The sequence below is a fragment of the Numida meleagris genome, chromosome 16, assembly GCF_002078875.1.
Source record: "Numida meleagris isolate 19003 breed g44 Domestic line chromosome 16, NumMel1.0, whole genome shotgun sequence".
NCBI lineage: Eukaryota > Metazoa > Chordata > Aves > Galliformes > Numididae > Numida > Numida meleagris.
This window is the reverse complement of record NC_034424.1, coordinates 8,257,755-8,274,664: the sequence shown is the minus strand read 5'-3', so window position 1 is coordinate 8,274,664 and position 16,910 is coordinate 8,257,755. Positions and strand designations below refer to the sequence as shown.

At 44.1% G+C, this 16,910-nt stretch overlaps 2 protein-coding genes across 4 annotated transcripts in view; one reads left to right on the top strand and one right to left on the bottom strand.

The window, feature by feature from the left end:
• STOM (stomatin) lies at nucleotides 3,448-14,355 on the top strand. Its single transcript, XM_021414100.1, has 7 exons — nucleotides 3,448-3,606; nucleotides 7,307-7,410; nucleotides 8,220-8,292; nucleotides 8,660-8,742; nucleotides 11,451-11,654; nucleotides 12,157-12,291; nucleotides 13,366-14,355. The coding sequence occupies exons 1-7, from the start codon at nucleotides 3,555-3,557 to the stop codon at nucleotides 13,558-13,560; spliced, it is 846 nt and encodes a 281-aa protein (XP_021269775.1). The 5' UTR covers nucleotides 3,448-3,554; the 3' UTR covers nucleotides 13,561-14,355.
• Nucleotides 15,348-16,910, bottom strand: part of GSN (gelsolin) — a 30,714-nt gene continuing 29,151 nt past the window's right edge. For all 3 annotated transcript variants that reach the window (XM_021414097.1, XM_021414096.1, XM_021414094.1), the window contains 2 exons: nucleotides 16,281-16,341; nucleotides 15,348-15,836 (listed from right to left, as the gene is read on the bottom strand). In XM_021414097.1, the coding sequence (XP_021269772.1) occupies nucleotides 15,667-15,836; nucleotides 16,281-16,341 (231 nt within the window). In that variant the 3' untranslated portion in view covers nucleotides 15,348-15,666. The remainder of the gene's footprint in view (nucleotides 15,837-16,280; nucleotides 16,342-16,910) is intronic.

Genomic DNA, 16,910 nt, shown 5'->3' with positions numbered 1-16,910 from the left:
AACGGCAGAGGGAATAGGAAGAAGGGCTCACAAGAAACTCATCCGAGAGCACTGGGAAATTCCGGTGTCTCTTACTTGCTTCAGCTTAAAATATATTCACTCAGTACAGCCCTAAAACATAGAGGTAGATTTTGTTAAATGTTGGAAACATCTGTTACGCCGCTTTTTCTTTTTTTCCTTCTTTTTTTTTCTCTTCTTTTATTCTTCCTGCTGGCAGCGGGGCAGCTCAGCACCTCGCCAAGGGTGAACCTCAAGCTCCTGAGCCTCTGCACGCCCAGGCAGCTCAGTGCTCCACTCCGAGCCACAAGAAATACTCCAGAAAATAATAATAATAATAACAATAATAAACAAATATATTCTACGAGTGCAAATATCAACAGCAAAACCAATTTAATTTGTCGTTGCTTTTTAATTTGTTGCTGTGGATCCACACATCTGCCAATGGGGCGTCTATGAGAATCGGGAGGGATTTTTTTTTTTTTTTTTTTTGGTAGCATTTGTGAGATTTCTGAAATAGGTCTGATGCTCGAAGGTGGCTTGGCAGTTACATTTGCTGAGCAGCTGAGCACATTTTCTCTGTATTTTTAATAAGGAAAGCTCGCTACATCAGAAAATCATTATGCGTGTTTGCTGCTACATTGACTGCGAGCTCGGCTCCCCAGCAGCAGCGCAGGGATCCCTGGGGACGAGTTCTGCTGACTGGGCCTCTATGTAGAGCTGCAAGTGTAAACAACCTCCCGACAATTGACCTCCCAGGCTCAAAGATATTACAAACAATATGCTTTTGAATGTGGGAGAAATGATTCTGTTTAAAAGAACTGAATTTAACGCGTTTCTATTCTGGGGTTCTTGATTCCAGTAGATCCGTGCTCTGTTTCCATCGCAAGGAAAGAATCTCGTGGTATAAAAAGGGGCTCCCAAACGAAGTGCAGACTGCTGCGACGTGGGAAGCGTTGGCTGAGCGAGCAGACTGCTCTCATTTAGTTGTAGCTGCTTTGGGAGGAGCTGAGTGAAACTAATGTTCTTCAGAAAGAAACCGAAGCGTGCGCAGGCAGACAGACTGCAACTCCGCACGTGATGGAAAGTGATGGCTCTCCAGGGATATAAGCCCAACTCCAAGTCCACAAAATATTTAATAATATTTAATATTGTAATATTAAACAGTAGCATAAATATTATACTAATATTGTAAATATTTAATGTCTGCGAGCGTCCCTTTGAACCTGTTGCTAACTGGGGAAAAAGAAGCACCAGTGACGAAGCGCAGCGATGCTCCGGTGACCAGCTCGTTCCGTGCGCTCGCTGCGGGACGCGGGCAGTGCACAGCTCTGGGGAGCTCAGCAGAGCACAGGCACAGCAGCACTGCCACGAGGAGCTCTGCACGGCACCAGCAGCTCCCTCCCCTCCCCAGGGGGATCTGTGAGCACAGCATCGCGCATCCAGCATGCGTGGGAGGTCAGAAACCACATTGAGGGGAACAGCCTCTGCCAGTCATTGCAGACTACAGCTTCATCGTAAGAAGGACTGGGATGCCACAAATCGACACGCTTAAAGTATTGCTTCCAAGACTGCCACGGGCAGAGCCGTGCTTGGCGCCCGGCTGACACCTCGTGGTCGCTCTGTGCTCCGCTCTCAGATTTTTCAGAGGACAGAAATCGCATGTGGACAAACACAGGTGAACAACCACGGCGGCTGCAGCTGCTTCCCCCCCCCCACACACACCCCCGCAGGATGACGGGGAGCACAGGGCCTGACACCCTGACACAAGTGCTGCTTCTCATGGACTGCACCCGGGCACCAGGAAAGATGGCATCGATGGAGGCATCTGCAGAACGGTACCGAGCAATGGGTGCTGCCAGAGACGTCCATATTTGGAATCAGACTGACTCATGCAAATGAGACAGGCAAAATCCAACCCTTTTTCTCTCTGTATGGGGCCTAGGGATGAACAATTCCATTTTCAAGCCCACAGCTGTCTTCTAGCCAGCCAAAAATCAAATCCTTTATTTCCTTTATTTATTGAAACAACTACAACAAAACACAATGAGAAGACTTTCCAGCACTGCTACAACCTGGGTTATAAGGTTATAACCTTTCTATTTCCTCATCTTTTTCTTCTCGTGCTGGGCCTCTCCCCTCTGACCCCACTAGCCCTCGCATCCCCCTGAGCTCTAGAGCTGTACGAGCAGCGGTGTCACAGCAGGTGGCAGTAACAAACCGCAGCACAGCACCGCGGCCCCAGCCCGCACCCCTCCAGCTCCATTGGCAAACGCCATAGGGCGCAAAAGGAGGCGGGGTAGGGCATCTGAAGCAGCAGGCCTTCTGCTCTTCGAGCAAACGGCAAAGTACATTTGTACGTAAGCACACGGAGCGTTGCTGTTAGAGCTTTAAATGAGGTGAGGTCGGCTCCTCCGTGCGGGATAAGAGGCTTTGGTTGTGCACTTTGGAGTTTCGCGATAAGGCAAAGATACAGATGCTGAAATGATCTCAGAACCGTGGAATAACAGGATAGCATGAACTGGAATGGACCCACAGTGCAACTGTAAATCAATAATGATACGTTTCCTAACGCTCAGTTCATGTTGAAATCACTGTACCTTATGCACCAGCTGAGATGTTCCAGTACCGCACTCGGTACCGATGACAGGGGATTGCCACAGCTCCTCTGCTCTGTGGTTGCACAAAACTCGTTCCTCCCATTTCAAGCACATCCTTCCTTCCTCCCTCATCACATGGAGACGTTCTCGGCACTCTGCCGGACAGAAGACCTAAGATCAGGAAAAAAAAAAAAGGAAAAAAAAAGGCGGGTGAACATCATGTGCTCCAATAGCACATACCCAGCAGGCTCCATTTCCCTGTATGTGCTGTGCCCAGCCTGGAGCTGCACGGCACCGTTCCCAGCTCTGCATTTGACTGCTCCACGTGTGGTGCTCCTGCACAGTGCACCCATGGCCGCTCACTGAGCTCTGTCCTGTCACTTCCACCACAGGACGGGACGTCTCTGTGTGCACGCTTATGGCAGCGGTGCCCGTCCCAAAAGCACCGGTTTTGCTTTCAGGAGGAAGATGAGGAAGATGTGCTGCTGCTAGCACGGTGCCACCTCCTGCTAACGTGAGCACGTGCTGCTCACGTTAGCAGGAATACAGAACGCCTCAGGGCATCACCCGCAAACGGAGCGCTTCAAAGGAGAAACCCAGGCCTTTGGAAGCCGCTCCGCACCCGCTCCTCCGCCTCAGGCCGAACCGCACCCTCGCAGAGCCACCAGCCGCCGCCGCCCGTTCACCTGCAGGGCTCCGCACCGCGGGGTCACCGGGGCCGCTTATCTCCCGCGTGTCGCTGCCTTCTCCGCCCCCGTCCCCGCGTCCCCCCGCTCCCAGCCCCTTCAGCCCTCGCTGCTCCGCTCCCTAACGGTCCCAACGGTTTCCCCCGCACGTGCCCGCCGCGCGGCCCCACCCTCGCGGGCCGCCCCCAGGGACAGGGCGGGGCGCGGCGGCACGGAACGGAACGGAACGGAACGGAGCGGAGCGGAGCGGGCAGAGGGGACAGGAGCGGCCATGGCGGACTGCGAGGCGGGGGGCGCGGTGAAGGCGGAGCAGCGGCGGCACGGTAACGGGACGGGACGGGAACGGGACGGGAACGGGAACGTCCGGGACGGGAGCGGGAGCGGGGCGCGGGGCGGCTCCGTCCCGCCCGGTCCCGAGTTGGCTGTCGGTGCTCCGAGGTCGCTCTCTTTCGCTTTGACTTTCTTTTTTTCAGTATTGCTATTTCTTCGCTCGTCGCTCGGCAAAGTTGGCAGGGTTTCTCCTCCAAAGTTCGCTCCCCGCGGGAGCAGCATCGCCGCCCGCAGCCCCGGCCCCGCGGAGCCGCTCATTGCGGGCGGATCGCCCCGCTCCGCACCCCGCGCTCGGGCTCTCTCTCCCTGCGCGGTGACGCGGAGCCGAGTGCGCAGTTCCCGGAACGAACGGGAGTAACCGCGCACGGGAGCGGGAGGAGTTGCGGAGCAGTTGTTTACGCCGCTGCGCTTTCGAGCCGAGCGTGGCGCGGGACGGGACGGGACGGGACGGGAGCAGTGGCCCCGTTGGGTTTCCCCTGTTCGGGCCGTGGAGCCGCACCGCGTTTCTGCGCGGTCCCCGCGTGCCGCTGCTCGGTGCGTGAGAGCGCTGCGGGCAGAGGTCTCGCAAGGGATGCCCTGAAATCGCGCAGCCGGTGTTTTCCGTTCCTGCTGCAACCCGAGAAGGAAGTGTGCTCGTAAGACCACCATCCGCAAATGTTCTGGCCGTTAATCCGAGTTACGGTATAAATAACCGCAGGGACGTGTGGGCCCCAATGGCACATGCGTGGCTCTGGTGTCCCTGGGCAGGAGCTGCATTTCATTCTGTGCTCGTTATTAATATCCGACAGTGGTTGCTCTGATCCCCACTGTGTTCTGCAGCCCTTACCCCTCATGTGCTCTTCTGTGCGTTGTTTCGGAGGCCAGAACATTGTTGTCAGGGTAAAGTATCTACAGACTCAGTAGGCTTTAGATGCAGTTCTGACTGATTAGGCAACATCATTTTGGCTATTTCCCACAGGCTACGCTTTGAGATGCTCTGAAAAAAAAAAAAAGTTCTCATCAAAACTATTAGTCATTGTTTGGTACTTAGTGAGCAATTGAATAGCTGACATACGATAACCCCGCTCAGTCATTCTCACCCTATCCTGGATTTCAGGATGTGAGCGCAGACCCCTGTGTGGTATTACAGCCTTGGACGCAGCTAATTCCCGTATGTGCTGCGCTTTAAGTCTGGTGGGTTGTGGAGGAAGGGCCTTTCCCATCGCCGTGTCTGGCAGTCGTACACATTTCTGCTCTCTGGCAGCAGTCTGTTCACATTGTGTAATATTCACAGAAGAAAATACTTCTCCGATGAGGGCTATGCCACTCCAGGAGCAGTTGTGCAAGAACTGCCCCTTTTATTTCCTGGCACGAAGAGTTTCTTAGAAATTGCCATCCTGTTTGATAAGCCAAGGGATTATTCCTTGTTAAAGTAGTGGGGATTCTTCCCGTCAGCTTCAAGGAGGTCCAAGGCTAATTCGATTAAAGTGGTTTTAGTTTTCTTTCTTCTTGTGGTTTATTTCCTCAAGAGCTACATAATCTATTGCAGACTGCCCCAAAATAAGATTCTTTGATTAAATTCCTAGTGTGACTGTTGGCTATCTCGATAACAAAAGGGCAAAACTATTGCTAGCGTGAAAAAAGCAGAGAGCGTTTGAGCTGAAGCCGTGGAGGTATAGCACAGTTGAGAAAATCAAGAATGAGAGAGGAAAGGGTTAGAATACAGTTTCAAACAAACAATAAAAGATGGATGTGGATTAATGGGGCAAGGAAACCTAGAAGTTGCTGATTGGTCGTTGGAACTGAACTGGGGGCTCCATCCTGAAGAAAAGCAGCTGAAGCTGGATCACCCTCCTCAACCGTGCTAAGGTCAAGAGAACACAGTGAGGAAGAGATACGGCCTTCATCCCCACGACCCCCGAAGACGACCACCAGGAAGCACTACACATGCTCAAGGGGTGTGACTAGAACGATCTCTTGGAATTAATTCTAGCAGTCCCTCCCTCCCTCAGGAATGCTATGAATGTATGCTTTTGATCTTTAAATACGGAAGTTTTTTTGTCTATCGATGTGCAAGCTAGGATGGGGATAAGCCCCTTGCACCCAGTGTGTGGTTGCAGCGCTGTAATAAACATACCTGCTTTATAACCTCCCCTGGTTGTAAAGTTTGTTTCTGCAAGTCATGAGAGAGCTCAGGTTGTGAAGGCAGAGTTACTGCAAGCTGAAAAATGGGCGCAGGTCCGTGGGAGAGGAGTGTCGTGGTGGTGGAGTTGGAGTTCTGGTGTAAGCTGGGCTCTGAGCATCATTTCATGACCACGATAGAACAATACAGAGTTGTTTTCATCGTTAGCATTTTTTTCTTAATGTACATTATTCCTGTGATTAATAGTAAACAATAATTGATTTGTCGTTTCCTTTCATTGTTACGGTTTCCAGGCGTTGTCTCTGCAGTAGTGTCTCTTTCTTTCAGTGTTTAAGTTAGCTAATACCTTGTTGCAAAACGGGAGGTATTTGCCCTTCAGCAATGCGTTTACTCGTGTTGCTTAATGCTCATGGCTGCTTAATGCTGGCACATATGGCACAGATAATGCATTTCCTTGACTTTTGCAGAATACCTGGAAATCACTTGTAAATTGTGAGGCAGTATGCATAGGTAACTTTAGAGGAACTTGAAAATGGCATGTGGTGTTATCTGCCTCATTGAGGGTTGTTATAGTGGCACGTGAACTCGTAGAGAAGATACCGATGCCCTTTGGAAGTTTTGAGTAACTCTCAACTTCCCGATCCCTTATGAACAAAACTTACTCTCCAGCACCTCGGTGTTCAGTGCTACTTCAGCGGCTCCGTGGCAGAGAGGTTCACAAACTGTAAAAGAGGAATGGAAACTTTGGTGTCGGTTCCTAGTTCTATCAATGACTTTTCTGACTTCAGTCAAATGCTGTGGATCTGAGTTCACAAAGTGTAGTTTGTTATTTGCTTTCCAAATTACTGATATAAAATGACTCATCTGTCTTGCTTCCTTCTTTATCCAATGCATATGTTGCTAACGCTGAATTCAGTCGTAGGCACCCTAACACTCTTGCACATGTACCCAAAGCTGTTAAAATCAATGAGTATTTCCCGAAATCAAGCTTTTGTTTTATAATAAAATCAGTTGCTTTTGTTTTATAATAAAATCAGTTCTGCTTAGAATAATTGCTGAGTGGAGACTTGGAGGATTATTTCTTAGACCTAGCCAGTTTTGTAGTTCTTTTCTCAGATCTGCATCTCCGATAATTGGAACACAAATCAAATTTTCAGTGCCCTGTGGTCAGGCCGTTCATGGGGTTTTCCCATCTCACTCCTTTTGAAACAAGTGTGGTTTTGACTTCTGTCTGCAATAAAGGAAGAGGATATCTATTGCTGCCTATAGGTCATTGTGCTAGAGGACCTGGGGAAGAGGGAGGATTTGAAAGCCTGTATTTGTACCTGTTAGCTGAAGGGGTGGGTAGAGAAATGCGTGCTTTGTTCTGCACAAATGTGACGTGAACCACATCCTGCCCTCAGCCATCTTGCACAACTTGCAGAGAGTGGCACAAAAGCAAGCAGAACTGGGCTCTTATTTGACTTGATCTAAACAGTAGCTCATTCAAATGAAAAATCCCATTGCAGGCATTCTCCTTAACAAGTACTCTTTATTTAAAAAATCTGAAGACTTCTGCTCTTCTCTTCCAGGCGACGTTGATACCGGCCTGGGTGTGTGTGGATGGATCCTGGTGATATGTTCTTTTTTTTTCACTGTTCTTACATTTCCTGTATCAATCTGGATGTGCATAAAGGTAAAACTTTTCACTGCTAGGTTGGATTAAGGCTTCAAGCAATGCAGGTGCTTCCTGGTTTAGTATTGTATTATTTATTTTGAACACAAAGAAGTCCATTTTTTCCTGTGGCACACCCCAACATGTCAGTTCATTAATCTTCAAATCAGAAAGGAATTTTTTCACTGGCATCTTCACTATGTCTGCCCAGTCATTGCTGGTATACAAGCTAGTTTGGAATATCAGAATAATTCTAAGGATTGAGTTCTTTAAAAAAAATAATTTTTAAGGAGATCTCTGTATATGTAAATATAAATATGTAATTATGTACATACATATTTGTATATGTTATAGATTCATACAGAATGTGCCATTTATGACCACTTTGAGCTTGATGTTTCCAGTTTCCAGATATGAGGATACAACTCCTGCTTTGTTTTGGCTATTACAGCCCATCGGAACGACGGGTGGAAAATCTCTGCTGCGTCACATCTACTGCACTGTTTTCTTGTTGCCAGGATATTCCTGGTGGCCACTTTCAGTGCTTGCTTGGTCTTGCCCAGATGAAGTGTTGTTGCTTCTGCTGTTGACAGATAGCACTGTAGTCCGAGGAATATTTCTTCTGGAATATTTTTCTTACCGTTCCTTTTGCAGTTTGCTCTTTAAGAATAAAGTTTAGTCTAAAATACTCAAAAGCAGCCAGTCTAGAAATAAAATGTAATGCATATTAAATATGAGACTTAAGACTGTGTAAAGACTAGCATGTGTAGTTGGTAATCCATGGTATGCCTTCCGGAAACCCTTGGATGACATTCAGCTATTTATTACAGATTGTAAAGGAATATGAGAGAGCCATCATCTTCAGACTTGGACGCATCTTAAGAGGAGGAGCAAAGGGACCGGGTACGTCCTGGAGAGTATTCTTAATTTATGTTCTAATTGAGTCGCTGGCAAAATAACAGCTGTCTACAGATGTTAGACTGGAGTTTCTCAAGACTTTCGTGACTTCTATGACAAGATATGTTATTTATAGGGAGAAGGTAGTAAACTAATTATCTGTGAGCCTTAATTAGAGCTGAACAAATCGAGACTTTTCAGCATACTTTTCTTAAAATCTTATTCTGGCATGAAAGCCACTAGGAAACATGCTGCTGAGCTCATTACAAAGAGGGCTATACAGCTACAGTGGTTGGATTTAAGCTTATTTCCATAGCTAGTGCCATCTATTCTAATGATCCATTTTCACATCCTCTTGGATGTGTTTCTACAGGTCTCTTCTTTGTCCTGCCTTGCACAGACAGCTTCATCAAAGTTGATATGAGGACCATCTCTTTTGATATTCCTCCCCAAGAGGTGAGCTTGCACTTGCCTTTGTGTCTGCTAAAGTGTTTGCAGAATTTTTTGCACTTTATTTTTCCTTTCCCCCTCTCAGTATTGGGTAGCATGTAATTTCAATGTAGACTTATTGTTTCTGTTTGTATTTGTGAAATACATACAGTTTTTAGTGAGATCATTCAGTAAAATAAGATCCCTGAAAGAAAACAAATAACGCTATCCTTTAAGGATCAAATAAGACAACACAGCCTAAGAGCTAGAATGGGAGAGGTCTGGATTGAAGGCTGCCAGACCTCATGCAGCATCCCCTGGATGTTTCTCTGAAATGTGGAAGATTTCCAGAAGAAGCAGTGATCTTTTCCATGCCAACTAATCTAGATGTATGAAGTAGCTAAAATAATGGGACAGAAGTATTACCAGATCCTAATACTAGAAACTCAATGGTCTACTCTCATATGTAGGTTTTGCATACGTGCTGTTTTTATGTCTTTATGTCCTACTACGTACAGGAACACACGAAGACATGCTGCGCCTCATGTCATCTGGTATCTTTGAGTTTGGAGGTTCTAAAGTACAAAAATGTATTTAATTTTTTTCTTGTCCAATTTTACTTAGACATCTTAGTTTCTTAGCAGAATCCCTCAACTGTTCAGGTAGCTGAACTAAGTGATGCCAACAGACAGCAAAAGAATGCAAAATTACCTTCTAAAGCTGTTCAAATGAACAATGGCGTGTTGCTGATTTTAACTGTGTCCGCTGTGTATCCGGTGCATTTTTCAAGATAGACTCTTGAAGCAACCTGCCTGGTGCATCTGCTTTCTGTCATGTTTGCCAGTCAGTTTATTGCTCGTCATTAGTTGCAGATTTAGACAGATGGCAGCTGTCATAGCATACTCCAAAGGGTAATTGGTAGAAACCTAATCAATGGCAGGCATGATGTGGTTGCAGCTGCTGATGTGCTATTAGTGAAGTTCTGCATTTTTTTCTTTTGACTTGATTAAATTATGCTTGCGGGTTAGGTTTCCTTGTTTTCAGTAGGTAGAAGCCAAAAGATGTTTTTATTTGTAGAGCAAGACTTCTGTGCATGCTATTCATTCTTTCGTGATGCTATTACAGAAAGCCCACTAAAATAAGTAGACTATGGAAACACAAAGTAGGTAAATCTCACACGTACCCCTCTCTTGTCAAGTAGCATGACCCTCATCTTCTAACACAGGATTAGAACACCTCTTCTCATGGCCATGTGCATTGTTTCACTCTCTTTATAACTACAATTTAAAATATAATTAATATTAATGATAGCTTTCTGATGTACCCTCTTGTAAACCGTCAAGAATATCTGTCCCTATCTTTGCAAGCACATCTTTTGTTCAGTGCACAGGTTTTAAGTAAATCACTTCAATCTGGCTATGAGGATGTTCACAAGTTCGATTTCCACTGCAACTTGGCCAGGATACCACGTATCCTCCAGTGACACGAGGTGGCATTTCAATCAAACTTCTGAGAAGGACGATGAACCGCCAGATAAGCACGGCGCTGTCTCTAATGAAATGTAGAAGTAAGGCTGGCGGTCATGCAGCTGCAGTGTATTGCCTTCAGGCAGACAAAAACAATTTTGTTAGTAGCTGAACATACTTAGCATTTTCTAAAATATCTCAGGGGCCCTTTACTTCTCTGGGCTTCATTACACACTGACATCCTTTATTTACAAAGTTTTTTAATTCAGTCAACTGATTTAACACAGCCACCGCCGTGCTGGAGTCTCTCGCATTGGCCATTCCGAGGTTCCTATGGAATAATCAGTATTAGAGAATTGCCTTCAGCTACATCCACACCTGTGGTATGGGAAACTGTCTGTGATGTTTCTCTGAAAGTGCAGCTGAAATACAGGCCCTTCTTTCCTCACCTGCTTTCTAAATAGGTCGCCTGTTTTGCCCTTGTTTTATAAACTGACACACCTGCACAGATACCTCTTGCTAAATCAATAGTCTTGTGACTGAAGTTAGATACAAGTGAAAATTGCTTGTGTCCTATATTTGCCATATACTTACTACTAGCTTTTTTTTCCCCGTACAGAAACACAAAATAAGTCCTTCTCATGAACGTTTCCAGTCTACGTTTTGAACTAGAGTACTTTAACATAATTTGAATGGAATGGTCCCATACACTTACCTCTGCATTTCAACACAATAATTTTTGGATTGTTAATGTCCTTGGAGTCTTTCCTGTTAGCTTGGTCCTTCACTGTGTATACCTCTCGTGTTCCTGTACAGTCAATCTGCTGCTTTCATACATGTGATATTATAAGCCTCGTTGAAGGCTGAAGTTTCCCAGGTGAAATCGTATGTGTTTTGGTGTAAATTATTTCTGAATACTTTTTTTGTCACCTATGAATTGCAAATCCCTCTGTGAGTGCGAAGAAGTGAATTAGAAATAACACCACGGCGAAGCCAGTGGAACTGATCTTTCACTAAGGAGTGTTCTGTTACCATATTTAATCTTAGCTTGACAGAGCAAGGCTGAAAGGTTTGTGCATCTTCATGTAGACGTGTTGATATGCAGCACACGTGTATAGAACATGTAAAAACATGGCTTTCGTGAAACTTGCCTTATCTGGGAAATACTAGGCACTTGTCCAGTAAAACAAGTATGTAGTTATCATTATCTTCAACAAATATGTGTTTCATTATATGTAATTATGACATGCTTCTGCCATTGCTTTTTAGGTCTTGACCAAGGACTCTGTGACAATTAATGTAGATGGAGTGGTTTACTACAGAGTTCAGAACGCTACCCTTGCTGTGGCCAATATCACAAACGCTGACTCGGCCACACGTCTTTTAGCACAGACCACTTTGAGGAATGTTCTGGGGACCAAAAACCTTTCTCAGATTCTCTCTGATCGTGAGGAAATTGCACACAACATGCAGGTATGAGTAACCTAGGCAGTGCATTAAGCAATCAGTTATGCATCAATCCCGTGGATAAACTGGAGGTCGGGACTTAATTTTACCTTGTAAGTGTTAAGCCAAGTTTTGATTTGGAGCTTTAGGCAAAACCCTATCAAGGGCTGTTGGAATGGCATTCGGTCTAATAAAAATGAGTGAGTAATACAATGATAGACCAAGGGGATGGCAAGTAGGAAGGAGGGATTTGTGAGAGGAGGAGTGTTCTGGATCGTTATGTCAATATGCTGCTGTTGAAGGAAATTACACCACAGGATTCCTTTCATACACTGATCAAGCTTTAAGTGCTTGCTTATAACTGATAGGCTTCTATAATCATCGGAGCATACCATGAGTAGTGAAAACCATTAAATAGAAAGTGCAAACATTCTAAGACCATTCATTTGGTTTGATAGCCTTTCTTCAAATTTGGACACTTGTCTGCAGCCAAATAGCTGGCTGAAGTTAACTGTCCTGCTTTAAATAGGCTACGCTTGATGACGCAACAGATAATTGGGGCATTAAGGTGGAACGTGTGGAGATCAAGGATGTGAAATTACCTGTACAGCTGCAGAGAGCAATGGCTGCAGAAGCTGAAGCTGCGCGGGAGGCAAGAGCTAAGGTAATGGCATCAACTGGTGGATTTTGTGGGGTTTTTTGTGGCTTTTTTTTTTTTCCCCTTCATGAATAACTTAGCATGGTGGTTTGGAGGATGAAGAATCTTTGCCATATTGGGTTGTGGCGAATAGGAATGCAGGTTAGGATTTTTGTGGATTTGGCTCCAGACACTTGTTATGTTTCATCTTGAACTATGCAGCTGAGATTTCCTTTGAAAACGCAGAATCCCAATTTTTTACTGGAAGAACAAATCATAAACAGAACAACTTTGAGGTTATTAGCTGGAGACTGCAGTCAATTAGGAGCCAAACTTCCTTCCAGCTTTTTTTCTGAGTAGCCCTGATTTTCGGAAAGTTCTTTGCTTTCTGTTTTGTTTCTTCATATGAGAAATGAAACAGCTGTAAAACTTAGCTTGGTCACCCTTCAACTGACCTGCAGGAGAAGATCCTTAATGCTCCAGATATTAGCTTTATATTTTTTTCTGAAGCTTCATTACTTCCTGATTTTCTTCATTATTTATCCTGGTGTTTAAAAGGATGTTTACAAATGCTCAGAATATATTGTCCCAATGCAGAAGAGCCCTGCTTGTAAAAAAAAAAAAAAAAAAAAGACTACAAATCTGTCCCTAATGAGCAAACGTCTAAAAAGAATGAAGGAATAAAAAGGTATTTTCCCAGTGAGAAACATGTCATTCATCTGTCAAGCTCATTTCAGATATGTAGGAGAAGTACCTTCTGTTTTTAGGAGGCAGTGCTGAAAGAAGCACAAAAGCAGGGATTTTTTGAAAATTTGAATGAATTCACTTGTTGCATTTTCAAGACTTACAGTGCCAGTTTTTGCACACTGGCATCCTGATCCTGAATAGAAGACAGACATAGAGAACCTTCAAAGCAAACAGGAGTAGCTTATATCTGAGTGAGTAAGGCAGAACTGGTGAAAAAAGGCAGTAGGAGAGGTCACTTGATTACAATGATAAGCAATGCCTTTGATTTATGACTTAAGGCTGAAGTCATCTGACATATTTCTAGCTTATTATTGCATCAGAGTTAATTGCATTTCACTCATTTTGCTTTTCCAGGTAATTGCAGCTGAGGGTGAAATGAATGCTTCCAGGGCCCTGAAAGAGGCATCCATGGTTATCACTGAGTCCCCTGCTGCTCTTCAGCTTCGTTACTTGCAGACCTTGAACACCATTGCTGCAGAAAAGAACTCCACCATCATCTTTCCGCTGCCCATAGACATGCTGCAGGGCATCTTAGGTGCAAAACGCTAGCTGCAGTGGGAGGAGGAAATTTTTTTTCTCTTGCAACCAGTAAATGTCTGCAGCACCGCAATGCCTGCGTATTATAGCTTAAGGCAACATTAGCAAAGTGGAAATGCTGAGGAACCTTTTTGGTTTTTTATACCGAGTGAGTGATAAGATACCTAAGTAATGATTGTGAATATGGACCATCAAAGTACTTGAAATTGAAAATCGAACCAAATTAGAGGCAGGTTATGATCTTAAGCATATATCCATGCTGTACTAGATAAGAAACCAATAATCTGTAATCTCGCAATTTCAAATAGTATATAAAACTATTTGTGGCAAAGATTAGATGATCCAGCATTTGGAAAGAGAAGCATTCCTTTTATTAAAAGAGCCTGTAGTCCTGTAAGGGAAGTGGAACAGCCCTAACTGTATTCTCTTAGAGCGTATCTGTATGTGATGAAGTCATCTGATTGTTGTCACATGCATTTGTTCTCTAGCTTACACAGGGAAAACAATGGAAGTTGATGTAGGAGTGAGAATACTGGGTACTTCTGAAAATCAGGCTCATAATTCCTAAAACAGTTCCCCATTCATGAGAAACAGTTCTTAGCCAATGTTACTGAAATGAAACTTTCCACCTCTGTTCTGCCTCGCAGGAATGATATAGACTTGCAGTAGTTAATGATACAATATGCTTCCTGTTGCTATGCCCGTGTAGATTTATGACTCTTAAAGCACTGAAAAGTCACTGGGTCTGCCTTTATCTGTACATCTTCTCAAAAAACAATTAAAAGAAATAAAAAGCCATAACCCTGATTCCTGTTTGTAAATAGACTTCCTTTCTTGTTCTAATTTTAAACATGCTTGAAGCATTGCATTTTATCCAGGTCCAACAAATGCTTCCCTAACTGTAATTAGTGGGGAGTGTTTAACAGAAGGTTCTGTACTGTTTATATACCTAAGAAATTAATAATTCATGTGTCAGTGCTGCTTCTGAACGCACTTGTGCTATTAGCTGTGATGCAAAGATTTACACTTAATACCAAATGCATACTCTTCAGTGCATGCAGTCTCGAGGTACAAGTCTGATAAACTGTGTGCATATTTTGTACCTGTTCAGTAAATGTCATTAAAGATTAAAATGGGATTAGAATTAAAGGTTTGCATGAGAGGGAGGTTCTTTGGGCTACCACTGCTACCCAGTTTGGCATCTGTCCTTAATTACTGGGAGATGAGAATGAAAACAAAAAGCCAAGATCAGTGAGTAAAGTGCCCTTGTTCTGATCTGATACTGGCCAGCATAAAGTTTATTTTTTTTTTAATCACCTTTCTGGAAAGGTCAGTTCTGTATTTACAGCTATTATTACCTCTGCATTATAAAAACAATATACCAATCTGCAGATGTTGGCCAGTATTTTAGTTAACATAAGCAGAACTAAGGGTGTCAACACGGTTCACAAGGATGTACTAATTAGCATCACTCTGTGCACACACTTGCAGTAGGAAACAAAGCTAGTGTACAGCTTGCCATTAATCCCTGGGGAAGATGAGTGAATCTGTACCTGCTGCTGCTCTGTACTGGTCACCCCTGTGAATTCCTGTTGAAAACAGCAACGCTTCCTCCTCTGATCCTGAGTTAAAAAACGCTATTTACTATTGCTTGACTTTCTGAAAGAGAAGAATACAGTGAATTTACCGGAGTATTAAATGATAAAAGTTCTAGGGAGAGGAAAACAAAACATCCCAAACCGCCATAAAATCCTTTTTGTAAACATTTACCACACTCACAAAAAACAGCACAAAGAAGGTTTCGTTTTCTAAGGTGTGTATTTGTTTCAAGTAAGTTCAAACGTGGGATCTACAGGTTCTGTTTAATGTTTTCATCTTAGTAGCAAAGCTCACCCATTTTATTCTTCTCCTATTCCAAACAAGCTTTACTGTATTAAATATAATCAAAGCAAGGAGTAGAGCAATATGACCGGTCGTGATTGGTTTTGGTACTTATTGCACAGCTAATTGGCTATTAACATCTTTGCCATGCTAGCATCCATCCAGCAGGAGGAAGCAGCTCTTGAAGGCACAGAAGGAACTAAACTTGCTCTATTAAAAAGAGGAAAAACCTTTTACTTAGACATCCACATCTGCCATTGCTCTCTGCAGGGGATCGACAGACCAGTAGTCATCATCCCAGCCCAGGAACCAGCCGGAGAAGGTTGGAGGCTCAAGCCCTTGCTTAACGAGTGTGACTGGAGTTCTCTTATCGCGGCTGGCTGGATCGGTTTCAATGTACCGCTTCGCTGTAAAGGCACAAGGAGAAGAAAACCTCATGTAGTACAAACCTTAGGGAGCAGCAGATGGATGCTAGAGATACAGTTTCAGATTTTTCATTAAAACAAATAAGCTTTTGCGCCACGGTTTTATCTACACCTGTTAGAAGACTGGCATTTTTAGGTAGAAAACAGACATTAGGATTATTAAATCCTCCAGTATAATGGCAGTCTGTGCTCACCCACACTGGGATACTTTTTCAATGTTAGGGTTTGAGCAGTGTGTCTAAATACCATAACTCTTTATGCTGATCTTTGGGATCCGCCTTTCTCAATCTACATGATCATTTTGGTCACAACATTGAATGTTATGATTAGGATATATTTCTCGGTCTATCAAATCGTCTGACTTAAAATCAGATGGTGGGAAAATAAAAAACATTTATCTCAGAAGGAAAAATGTCATGACGTTACCAGATTTCAAAGCCTCAGTCTTTTCTTCCTCCTGGGCATCTTTTCCAATCCATACAAAGACCTGTAGATTAAAAAAAATAAATCACATGAATTGTTTCAGCAACGGCCAACACCCCTATGAAAGAGAAGATAGGGGCTCAGTGAACAGAGGATAACACTGAACAGGAACATATTCCTCCTGGTGTGCCCGGATCACTGACCAACCTGAAGAAAGTTACTGGTAGCTGAGAGGAAGCTTTTTGACTGCAGTTTATCTGCTGTAAATTCCAGTTACGTGAACAAGCCGTACACTGGCTTAACACCAGGAAAAACTAACTGATGTTTGAACATCTTTACATAAACAGACACAAAATTTATCTCTAAGTTCGCTTTTGGCTGAGACATGCACAGCAATTAACACGAGCCCTCTGCAGTAACAGAAAATGCATCTATGTTTTAAACCGCTGAATGCTAACAACAGTTCGGTCATCTCCAGCCAGGACAAGGATACTGCCCTCAAGAAGTTTACAGCCTGGGGGAGTATATTCAGTACACAACAGCTTGCCTTCTTCAGCCCATAAGCTAACGAACAAAATGGCAAGACACCAACTCTTTTCTCACGTTCTGTGTGTAAGTTCTCTTCAGTGTCAC